Source organism: Helobdella robusta, assembly GCF_000326865.2.
Source record: "Helobdella robusta unplaced genomic scaffold HELROscaffold_10, whole genome shotgun sequence".
NCBI lineage: Eukaryota > Metazoa > Annelida > Clitellata > Rhynchobdellida > Glossiphoniidae > Helobdella > Helobdella robusta.
In genome coordinates, this window is record NW_008703571.1 from 4,214,893 (window position 1) to 4,228,045 (window position 13,153).

A 13,153-nucleotide genomic window follows, 5' to 3' on the forward strand; every position below is an offset into this window, starting at 1 on the left:
GTTTGTAACTAAGTTTTACAATTTTTCGAACAATTATTTTTGATATATATATATTAATTATATATATGTATGTATATGTGTGCATGTATTTATTTTATTAGTAGTATAATTTTGCAAACATCTTTTTGCCGTGTTGCACATCTGCTTGTATTCGTTCTCTAAACTTATTATAATATATGTCCTTTACAACAAAACATTATTCAGTTATTTTCTGTTGTTTTTTAAAAATCATTTTAAAATGTTTTAGATATAAATATTCAATTTCATTTACTGAAGTTCACATTGTAGAAAAACTTTTTGCGGCATGATGGCTTAGTGGTTAAAGACGCCTGATCCTGCTGTTGTAGTGACTGGGTTCGAATACAAGGAGATCCCCGCCCATCATATGCAATGTGTTTGATTCCTGGTTTTCATGCTTATTCATATACGCTGTGTGTGTTTGTCGTTGATACCTATGATGCAAGTGCACAAGAGAGATTGACCTTAAACCTCTTTATAATATACGTCAGTTTTTATTGTGCTATCAGCAATAATGAGTGATGATATCATCTATTTTCTAAATGTTAAAAAAAATTAAAGCATGGTACATATCAATCATTAAGTTGAACTTCCATAATACCGAAAAGATGTTTCAATGTTTGCAATGATTCTTTCACTTTTTTTACTTTCATTGTGCTATACAATTTAAACTTTAAATTAAAATTTATACTTTAACTTACAACAATTTAAACTTAAATTTAAACTTCTAACTTAAGTATATTTGAAGCAGAATGCTGTAATACTGGAAAAATTTGTGAGCAGTGCCATTGTCAGTGCTTCGTATTGCACGGCACAACAGTCCACATGACAGGCTTAAGTGCAGATGAATTCCAACTAAAGCTTTGTGAAAATTTGAAACATCAGGGTTTTGTAAATGACTTGAAAGTATGTGTTAGACTTTTTTAATTGCAATAAATGACGTTGTTATGTAATACTTTTTTGTTTTAACATAATAACAAAACTAAAAATCTAAATGTTTTGCAGAGTCAAATGAGAAATCGACTGATAAATGAATTGATTCAGCATTCTAGTTTCAAATTATTTGAAAATAAAAGTAAATATTCATCGCCAAACAGTCAAGTAGTTACAGAAAAGTTTGTGAACAGTGCTATTATTAGCTATCTAAAAAGATATGGTTATGAATATACTCTGAGTATATTCTTGCCTGAATGCGGTCTTAACAGTGAAAATGTATGCTCACATATTTTCTTTGATTACCTGATAAGTAATTACATTCCAACTTGAAAAAACATGAATTGCTTAATTTACTGGCTGGATAAAAAATATAAATGATTTATAAAATTAAATAAAATTAAATAATTATTTTAAATCCTAAAAAGATAATATCAGAAAAGGATTTGTTGGACCATTTGATGGTAAAAACAAGTTCTGGAAATTCATTTATAATTCATTCATCTGGAAGTGTTCTCGAAAGACTGTTCGGAAAATCAGAGTTGTCAATTTTATCATCTGTTCAAAAAAGAAATGATGATGCAGATTCAAAAAACATATTTTCAAGTGAGTTAATTAAATTGCATTTATTCTTAAGGAATTTCTTTTGTATATTATTTACTCAATTGTATTTAACATGAAACCAGGAGTAAGAAAGGACAATGTGGATACTCTTAATTTTAACACTACTTTAAATGAAACGGATGAAAATGTTGATTGTTTGCTGAACTCTGAAAAGTCTCGTCAATACAGTTACAAAGAGAGGCAGCAAGCTGAAGTTGATTTACAAGTAAATGTTGTTCAAACTGCAGTAGAAGTTGGTTAATTGGATTATATTGGGCTTTGGCCAAAGTAGTTCAATTCAGCCGCTGATCTCACAAACCGATGTTGTTATTTTAAAATTAAAGCATGTTATTTTGAAGCAAAAATTTAGAACGCAAATGTTATCGCTTAGGAAACAATTTTAGGTTGAGTAAATGTTCCAAGATATTTTAGTGATTTTTGTTTTTTTTAAAACTTAGTGCAACTGAATATTTGCAATAAATAAAGTACGTTCAAATATATGCCAAATCAACTTTTAAAATATTTTAACCGCTTTGTTCAAATGGATCATTTTTCCATAAATAAATTTAAATTACGGTTCACATTTTTATGACAGAATTCAAACATTTCACCCACACTTTGACAATGTACATCTGTCATAACAAAATGTTACCATTCATAAATAGATAAGATGGGATGTATTCAATGAATGTAAGTCAGACTAGATAAAAAATACTTGCATCTTCTTACTGGCAAGTGAAATTTTCGTGACCGTCAAGATTGCAGTCCAATAAAGTGACTACTTGGTCTGATTTAAGGAACTAAGTACAGATTGCAAAATAAGATTTTGTTCTGTTCTTGGAGATTTTGTCTGTATGAGCAGTTAACTACTTTAACAAATTGTCCAATTAATTGACTCTACGGTTCATAATTTATTTGATACTTTTGTGAAGATATTTTTTATTCTTGCAGGTTATGAGGTTCAAGAATACGGAAGTAGAAAACATTAAATTGGAGGAAAAGATTAAATGTGGCGTTGAATTAGAGAAATTCAAAAGAGAGGTGAAATTGTACTTCAAATAATTTAACGATTAATGTGGTGGGCAAGGTTTATAACGTCGAAGCATGGCTATCGGTGATGCCGAAGCTACGTCAGCTCCAAATACCGCTGCCTATATTATGAAAATTTGCTACGTTCGCGATAATGTCGGTAGCAAATCTTTTTTACTTCGTACGCGGCAACTATCGTTGCCTGTGGGGTGGAAATTTAATGAGTCCACGGCAAAATACGGCGACATGATTTTTTAATTACTCATCAATCGATGGCAATTATCACTGCATAGCATACAGTATAAACTACTAGTGCCCTGGTTCGACGTAATCAAACTGGAAAACAAATTTAACTGCGAGTTCTAAAATTTATAATTAATTTTTTAGCTATCACCAGCTTCTTAAGCTAGCAGTGATTTATATACCTTTCGTGAAAAATTTCATGATGATAAAATTTATTGTTATATCAGATTGAACTAATATATCAAAAAAAGTTGGAAACATTGAAAAAGAAGGAATGTGACGTTGATGAAAAAGTAAAACATCTTCATGCGGTGAGTTTCTATAGCAATATGATTATGGTGAAAATAATTATAATAGTTATGATGAAGATTATTTAGTTTTAAATTTGAAAATAATGTTATTAAAAATTGATTATTGCATTTTAATTGTGAAAAATTCAAAGAATTTTGAAAAAGAGACAATGATGAAACGCCAAAACATATTATTAGAATTGGAAAAGTTGAAACACAAAGAAAATGCTTTGGCTCAAAAAGAGGAATGGTTAAAGACGTTAGTGAAGATGTAATAACTTTGATTATATAGTGATTAACAGGAAGCTAACTAACGCGGAACATGCTGTGATTTTCATCAATAATTGCATATATATATATATACAATTGTTGAGAAATATCACTGCATTTTCATCTTCTTTGATCTAAGCTGATCAAATAAGATGTGTGTAGTTTGTGTGTGTGTGTGGGTGTGTGTATGTGTGTGTGTGACCATTTTTTTAAAGAGCAATGTATAAATTCTACCGAATTGTTGGCCAATAATTTTACTGAATGGCTGGCATTAATCAATTTAAAGTTTGTCTTTCCAATTTTTTTTACTAAAATTTTTAGAAAATTGTTCAATTTATTTAAAATAAAATTATTATCCAAGTTCATCAGGCAAATTTATTCAAAATAAAATGTTTCTCATCCAACTTCATAAAGCAGAAAGGCCTTATTTCGCTTTTGCACTAAGATGATTTGGGATATAGTTCAAGTCATTTTGTTCTATTGTCAGCAATATTCATCTCACTTATAATTTTTAAAAGGGAAAATGACATGTTGATGAAAAAAAAGATTAAATTTGAAAGCTATGTTCAACAAGAAAATGAGAATATTTATGATTGTAGAAAAAAAATAGAAGAAAAGGTTACAGAAATGGTTGATCTTAGATGGCAAGTTTTTGAAAAAGATGTTGAAATAAAGAAAAAAGAAATAAATGATATAAAAATTGATCTTAATGGTTTGTTTGATTTTTTTTTCATATTTTTTAGCTTCAGTTTTTTTTAATTCGTCCGTTTAAGTCTCAATTTCGAAAGTTATAAATTTAATTTTTTATTATAACAATTTTTTAACATTAATTATCTACAAAAAATTTTTTTACAACTTTCAATTTTTGTAAATTGTATGACAATTAGTTTTTTAAATTCTTTTTTCCATCTTCAGTCATCTTGTTTTTCCACCATATGTTTAGTGTTCCACATTGTGAAAACTTTTTTCCGACAAATGCTCGAGAGGGCGTGTCTTATTGACGTCCATCTTTTCTTTTTCTGCTTTTCTTTCAGCCACATCGTTTTGCATTTTTTCGATTAACTTATTTCCATATATGTCCTTTTAATTTCGTCGGATTCTTACCGTTTATATTTTCCTAGAGTTAGCATCATCGCATAAACACGTGCGTGCAAACTCTTATATACTATCTAATTTTTTTGATCCGACAATTGAAACAATCTGTGTGACGACTTGAAAGATTACTCACACATTTTCGCATTTATTTATATTAAACGATTATCGAAATCAAAACCAATCTTTAAAAAAACACGGTTGATCCATCGAACACAAACACAACACAACGATCTCGTACAAAGGAATGAAGGAATGCAAAGAAGCCAAAGTTCAATAATGAATAGAAAATTAATTTTAACAAAGATTTTAAATATAAACCTACTGATCCTTAAAAACTTACAATTATCGCAATCAATTGTTTTCAGCCATATCCTTTCATATTTTCGCATAACTTTCAACCGATTTTTGACAACAACAAGCATGTGATCACGAGTTTATGCCACCCTCGTTTCAATGATACAGAAGATATCGAGAGCGGATGGATTTCCGACTTTGCCATGATGTCGTTTTAGAATCAACATTACATGGAATAACTAAAAAATGTTCGATATTGATATCTCCACAACTTTTATCATGCTCACTTCTATCCTCATGTGCTTTTCGACCTCCTTCTTTTTCGTGTTAGTTGGCTACTTTTGTCCATTTTTTTACAATGGTAAATTCCTTAAGCAATTTATTGCCAAGACTTTTCAAACTGATCTGTTGTTTTGCTATTTTTTATAGGCTTTTGCTTTAACCTAAAAATTTGTCAGTTTCAAAAAATTGAAATTATAAATTAAATTAACCGAAAATTAAAACTTGCAATTGTTACTTTTTATTAATTAAGCTAGAGAGAAGAAAATGGACAATGTATTGAAAAGTTACGAGGAAGCGAAGAGGCAGTTGACTATCAAGAATAATGAAATTTCATCACTGAAAGTTAATATTTCATTAAAAAAAATTAATTGGGTTTTAAATTATTATTTCTGAACTTTTGAAAACTCGAGTGAAATACATCAGTATATTAAGTAAGGATGAGAAAAAGAATCATAAACATGCATTTATTACACTATTTATTTAAAATAACTTCAACTGTGAATTGACTTCATAAGCCCTTTTTTGTCTGGCTTTGTGGTCTCAGAACATGTTTACCGAAAACTTGATGGTAAATTCCCATAATGTCCAACCCAGACTAAATTTTATGAAAGTGGAGATTTTAAAATATAGAGGAACAAGAGCTCTGGCCATAATAGTTAGACGGCTTTGAATCTCTCAGCTTGCATTCAACCGTGCAAGGCATTGAACAATTTTCCTACTGAAGTAAGTTGTAACGTAACCAGCTGAATGATCGTACATGAAATGAAAAGTGCCGAAAGAGGAAAATTATTAAATTGGAAGATGTAGAGAGATGACGAACCTGCCTGGTTGAGCAAGTTGAATTCAATAAATCTGTCAAAATTATTGTACGAGACTAACTAAATCAATCGTCTTATCAATAATGCAATTGTTGTTAAAAATAAGTTGCGTAATAAAACTTATGTATTGAACAACAGCAACAACAATAATAATAATAACAGATTGACTTAAAAGCTGCAGAAAGTAATCTTCAAAATGCAGAGAAACAAATAAGTGAATATCAAAATTATGTAAGTGTTCATTCTGTTGTTTCATGTGAGCAGCTTCATTTTCTTTACTTTTCCATTCGTCGTCATCAGAACAAAGAAAATCAGCAGCTTCAGTTAAAAAATGTCAAATTGAAATCTCAGTTGGAGGATGTTAAGAGTCACTTGTTGGATGTTTTAAAAGAAACTTCACTTCACAAACAAGGTACTTTAACAAATAAGATTCAATTTTTGCACAGGGATAACTGTATTGCTTAATTTAACACATTTATTTCTTGAACCAAAACTCGAAAAAATCTTAAACATTCAACACAATAATATTATATTATTTTTCACACAATCTTCAATGTCTGTAACAGCAGAAATCTGATTAATTTAACAAAATGTTATTTAGACTATAATAGCGACAACAACAACATCATCAACAACGCCAACATCATCATCAACAACAACATCAACAACAACAACAAACAGGAACAATGGAACAAACAAGTCAACTGGAAAAACAGCTGAAGACACGAGAAGATGAGAGACTTGCCTTGGAGAGCCAGCTGCAACAATTGCACAGCTCACTTCTCATGCAACAGCAGCTCAATGAGGATCAGAAGTTAATTTTTGAGGGCAAAATACGACAATTGGTTTGTGCTAATGATGTTCATTGGCTTGAATTCGATAACCGAGTTTTGTTGCACATAGGTAGCAAGGAATGAAGAGCTTCTTGCAAGATTAACTGTATCTGACAACAAAATTAGACAACGTGTGCTCAGAAGTACTTGCATTATTATTGTTATTATTATTATTATCTTTATAACTTTTCAAAAAATTTTTCAGCTGGTGCGAAAGAAGTGAAAGAAAAAGTTATATCCCAAAAAAATGATGGAGGGACAGGCGATTATGACAATGATGATGATGATGGTGATGATGATATTAACCAGGCCAAGTTGAGACTGAAACATTTAAATCTCGAGTCACAGGTAAAGCTTGATAATGACGACGATGATGATAAAGATGATGATGATGACAATGGTGATGATGATGACAATGATGATGACAATGATGATGACAAACAAAACTAAAGATTTCATTTTTTCAGAAACTTGAAAAAAATATGAACAAATTGTTATACACGTGTCCACAAGCTAATGACTTTCATGACTGCTCGGACGCAAGCAATCGTGGCAACCTTCATTTCAATAATTACCTCAATCGAAATCAGTCATTTGGAATAACAAGCTCCGTTGCAGTATCGATCACGCGGGCGAATTCAGTAGCAACTGCGTCAGACCTGTTGAATGACAAATTAAGCCATCCACACTGGAATGACCTTGTTGCCCGCACCACCAACAACGTACACGATGATGATGGCAGTAGAGGAAGTATTATCGGCAAAATAATCAATAGTTATGGTTATAAAGCTGATAATTCAGAAAACTTATTAAAGGTTAAAAATGACATTGCAGTAATATCAAGTGAGGATTTTAATTGGAAGAAAACTGGAGATTGTTATTACGAAGCAGCAATCTGCAAACCCTCCGACGACCTCTTGCAACTGACAAGTGGAGCTTCCTTACCTCCAACACCATATCACCTCACAACCGCACGACCACTTCAAACGCCAACAGCATCCATTCCTGTAGAACTTCACTCTTCACTTACCTTACCGAACTACGGGGCTTCTGAGCGGTCGGTTGAAAATTGGAAGCAGAATGTCACCAGCCAAATGAAATATAATGACTTTAGTGTTGATGATAATGATGTTCGGAATTTTGATAGCCAATTTGAACTTCTCACGAAAAATACGGCTTTAATTAACACTGCAGCCACTGTTTTCTATGACACTACTGCCACGTTATTCAACATTATTACCACTAATGCTACTACAACTTCCAGTATCTTTACTAATGCTAGTATCTCTACTAGTGCTACTACAACTTCTAGTATCTTTACTAATGCTAGTATCTCTACAAATGCTACTACAACTTCCAGTATCTCAACTTCTGCTACTTTTCTTACAACTTCTATCGCTCCGTTCGTTACTTCTAGCATATTGGTTGACACGACATCATCGCAAATATCAACAGCGTTAACAAAAGCTTCATCAGTGTCCACGCCGACCACGGCTGCAACATTTGCAGTGACGACAACAGCAACAACACCAGCAGTTCTTAAGGCGAACAATGAGTTGGATCGCTACCTACTCTTAATGAAGTCCGTTTCTGTTGAAAAAACAGATGAAAAGAATGAGGTAGAGATGCTTCAAAAGATTCATCTGCTTTTAATTATGTTGTTAGCATATCGCACCTAAATAACGTAACATGTGTGACGAATAATTGACATCGAAACGATTTTTTTTATTTTAATTTCTTCATTATTTTGAAATGGCCTATTGGTTAAATTTCAGACTTCGTCTACATATTCGTCATCGTCAGCAACATCCAGTTCATCCGAGAGAAAAGACGTCAATTGTATGCTCACACAAAGTAAAAGAACGAACGACGATAATGATTTGAAGCGAGTATAAAATACATTTTATATACAATTAATAATTTAATTTAAAAAAAAATTAATTCTTATTGTTTTTGAATGTTTTCTACATTTTCAGAGAATGGTGATAGTAAGATGGCGAATGACTTGTGCGGGCACTGAACATTCATTTACTAATTTTACCTTTCAAAATTTTAATACGTTTTATTGTTAGCATTGCGCGACTAAATAACGTAACATGTGACGAATCATTGACAATGTAACGTTTTTTTAATTTCAATTTTGTTATTATTTTGAAATTTTTTATTTTATTGGTTAAATTTCAGGTTATTACGATTATTATGAATAATTAGTACAATTGTTATCATTAGCTATTTAATTTTTTTATTATTAACCTATTGTTGTTCTTTTCGCAAAATCCTAGTTGTTTATGGCTGGATGAAAAATATCGATATCATTTTTCTTGCTGCATCGCAAATATTCAAATTTCACAGCTTCTGTTGCAGCTTCTTTATTTTGTAATGTAAAGGTTTCTTTTAAAGTGATGTTTACATATTTCATTTAAAATCTTTTTAAATGTTGAATATAAGAGTTAAGCCAAGTGCTTGTATTATAAAAATCGAAAAATGCTCTGTATTTTTAATCAATTGATAATAAGGCAATTTATAAAACGCCAGTTAGACGATTGCTTCTGAGGCGCCGGAGTCTGCACCCGCGAATAAATGTGCTTTCAGAATATACCTGATTTATCTTGTTTAGATGCAAGTAATTTTGCAGAAATTTGGAAAGATTGCCTAGCGACGTATTGCAACACAAGTGGGTTGCTCAAAAAATTGATTATACTGTAACAAAATAACAGCTTCAAACTGAGTTATTGGACTTTGCAAGGAAGTTGGAGAATTTTCAAGCAATTCTTAAGGATGGGTGTAATTGGATTTTTGAAATAAAAGTATCGGACTCAGTCCAGGACGACATTTAAGAATCTGAATCAGATATACACAGTTCAACACAATCCCGTCATTTGAAAACAGCAAGGCAACAATCACAGATCATAATGCAAATCTATTAAAAAATATATTTTGTGTTGATATTTTGTTCTTCAAAAAACGATTCTCCGACCTCTAAATTTTTGTTTTCGATATGAGCAACGAGCACATCTAATAATCTGGCTTTATTTGTCTCGGTGAGATGTAGCAGATGATTATTCAAATATTATCCCATAATAGTTTTCAGCTCTACGGTATTTCCCAATAAAGAAATAAATTCATTTAGAACTGATTTAAAATAAATTTTTTAACTAAGTATATTATATTACTACATATTATGTGTAAATAGATATAGAAATAAAAAATGAAAGCACAAATTCTTATCTATACACTTATTAATAAAATTATTTATTTAAAAATATGTGTATATCGACTTTTCGGAGGCCCCTCTTAATCGGAAGTCCGCTCCCCGTAACCCTCGTTACGCTAGTGCTCCATTTACATCTTTCGTGCACCGATATACATTCTGTTGACTAAAGGCTGAGCCCTGGAGATACAAAATAAAACTTGAAAATAAAATCGATGCCGCCAATCTCACCAACTGAACTATCTATATTAAATTAAATTATTTAATAATTTTAATTCATGCTATGTTTTTCATATATTGTAAATCAAGTATTTTTTAACGACAGTCCGTTGAATGATTATTCCGCTTAGGCAAATAAGTTAGATTAAGACTTGTGCAATAATGTGATAAAATTTAAAAATTATTCTATATTTCAACAGTAACCAGTGCAGGAAACAAGATATGGAGGTATATGAAAAAAATATGAACACGAGGAACTAAACGAGCGTCTGCGTCAAAAAATTATTAACATTTATTCCTATTTGTCATATATAAAACCAATAAATTCAATATTTGGATAAAAGAATCATCTCACAAAAGAAAAAAAAACAATAGGTCGGTCGGTGTATGACAAAATTTTCTGATAGACATTTGTAAAAGAAAAAGGTATGCATTTTTAAAATGAAGTTGCCCTATCGTATCTATCCAATTGCACGCTCCACAGAAAGCAAGAGAAGCAATAAACCAAGCGATTCAGTCGCAAAGGTTGCACTCGATATGATACTCAACGATATCTTTACAATTTTGTTGAATCATAAATGTTTCAAATTCACTATTCACGCATTAACGCAATCGTTGAGCAGCTTCCGGCGTGCTCTTCTACTCTTGCAATTCACAGTTTTAATATTTCAATAATATTTCTTTTGTGTAGGTCTGTGGTGTTGTAAGCCCATCCACTAATATTATAACAACCTGTGTTTGTTCTTTTTTTATTTCGAGTATAAATTATTTTTAAAAGAAACATTTTTTGTTGCATTATTGATGCCGATGTTTACAAATGAAGCAGTGATTGATGTTGTCGTTCAAATTAATGGCTGGCGGATTATAAATCTCTCTCACTCTCTCTCATTTCACCTTTTTTCTGGTAACCAGATTTTTAGCATTCCGGAAGAGCTTGTTTGTGACTTAATATCAAAGATATTTCCATGCGAAAACATTATTTCTTATGTTTTTCTGTAAAATGCGTAATTACTTTTGGAAAGGGCATGCAATGTGCTTGGCAATCGATAAATTGATGAGGTCCAACAGTTTTTTGTTAGAGCACATAACATCACTGGTCTTCAGGTTATGCAATCAACTAACGAGATTATTCAACAAATTCCTTCCTCGTTTTAAAATTCAACGTATTCTAAACATGAGAAAATTAAAATTTTGAATTTTGGTGAAACTTGAAAAATTGTTTTTATTTATATTATTACTTAACTACATATTTAAAAGTTTTTAACAAGCACCTTTCATAAAATTTCATTCAAAGTTTAATTGTGACAAAACTATCAGTAGTTCGTTTTTTATACAATTATAGTTTGTTGCTAGCTTCAACCTTTGTTTAGAAGAAATTAAATGCGGTTTTTGTTGATTTGCTCGAAGATACCTGAATGAAAATGGATAATGCTTGCTGCTTACTTCAGAAAAAATTTAGCAATTTCGCAGAATAACTTTTGTACTGTTAAATAGATGTAAGTGGTACATGAAGATAGATCTCGAGAACGTCTAGCGTCAACATTCATTGATACATAATTCCTGATAGAACAAAACTGAAGTTAATATTTTTAAAGAATGTTCTGGTAGGTGAATGCATTGAGATGCATGCGAACGTCGAAATAATGCACAATTCTGATGAATGATAGTATAATAAGCAATTTGACTCTTTCCTGCATGCTCAATCGCTGGTCTTTCATTAATATTCTTTTTTCAATACAACGCTATCTCGTACAGAAATGTAGGATTTTATTAATTCGATAATAAAGTATGCGCGAAGCACAGAATTTATTTGCAATGTACAGTAACTTTATTGGGCATAATCCTATGACAGTGCCTACCATTCAATTGAAAACACGTTATTTACACGTAAATAAATTTTATATAAAAGATTTGATAGGGTTTGGTTAGGGTTTCTTTATTTTTAGATTAAAATTTATATTTTTAAAAGTATTTTCACGTTTTTTAATCATGTGCAGTGTGCACTCTCTCATTCATACTTACTCTCGCGTTGCGGGCACTGTTCTAGTATTTTGCCCTTTATTGTAATCAAGTTTCTAGTTTCTTCGTTTATAGCCGGTTCTCGGTTTATGCTGGTTACTCAAGCATAATTTGCATCAACATTTTTTTTCAATTTTTATACCAGTTTTCGCAGACTTATTTCGGAATAATATTTTGTACAGTATGAATATATGTAACTATATAATTGAAATCATGAAAGTTGAGACGGAACGAAGCTATTACATGATTGGGCAGCATGGCACAACGCAGAAGCACGACTTCGAATCGTGTCCACGCACTGCAGGGCAAGCACAATTATGCAAGTCAGTTCATACAAGCGGAGTTTGAAAAGATGTCTGTTGACAAGATTTATATCTTTTTATGAAACGTTTCAATAGCCCCTTGTTCAGCTCAAGAATCTTTCAATTTATCAATGAAATAATACGAAGCGTGGAACCCGGTGGTGGTTATGCTATTTATAACTTCCAAGTATGCACTGTTGTACTTGTTTTACAGAAACGTATTTCCAACCGACCTATGCAAAATCAATGTTAAATGTTCACAACTATTCAAACATTTATCAAATTGGAACGGCTTTTCCGTTTCATCGTTATTCAAATTTTGTTGGTTAAAATTATGTTGCGTTGGTTGTTTTACAAAGTCAACTGTATAAAGTCAGCTTCTTAGTTTTTATCGAGTAAATATATTTCACTATTTGGCCGTCCTGTTTCATTTGATTCGCAGAAAAGGCGTTGTTGGATGTAACTAACCACCTGGACGGACTGAAAAATGTTGTTGAAATATTGGTCTAGTTTAAAAATATAAGAAGCGAAAGTAACAGTGAAATATAAACACTTACTATTTATATTTGATTTTGCACGTACCTTACAATTAATCATTTCAGTATTGCTTTTTTATTCTTTCTTCTTTCAATCTTACAATGTTGTTTTATACTTTCAATTCAACTTTTGTGCCACTAAACATACGAACTGCGGC

The 13,153-nt window shown here is 31.4% G+C and overlaps 1 protein-coding gene across 1 annotated transcript; it reads left to right on the forward strand.

The window, feature by feature from the left end:
* Positions 1 to 843: 843 nt before the first annotated feature.
* Positions 844 to 6,222, forward strand: HELRODRAFT_190060 (hypothetical protein; the record flags this gene model as incomplete). Its single annotated transcript, XM_009012094.1, has 11 exons — positions 844 to 924; positions 1,024 to 1,230; positions 1,380 to 1,557; positions 1,638 to 1,780; positions 2,506 to 2,595; positions 3,054 to 3,137; positions 3,269 to 3,375; positions 3,905 to 4,098; positions 5,308 to 5,399; positions 6,038 to 6,106; positions 6,176 to 6,222. Coding segments are annotated over 11 exons (1,290 nt in total), but the record flags the coding sequence as incomplete, so codon positions are not given.
* Positions 6,223 to 13,153: the final 6,931 nt, after the last annotated feature.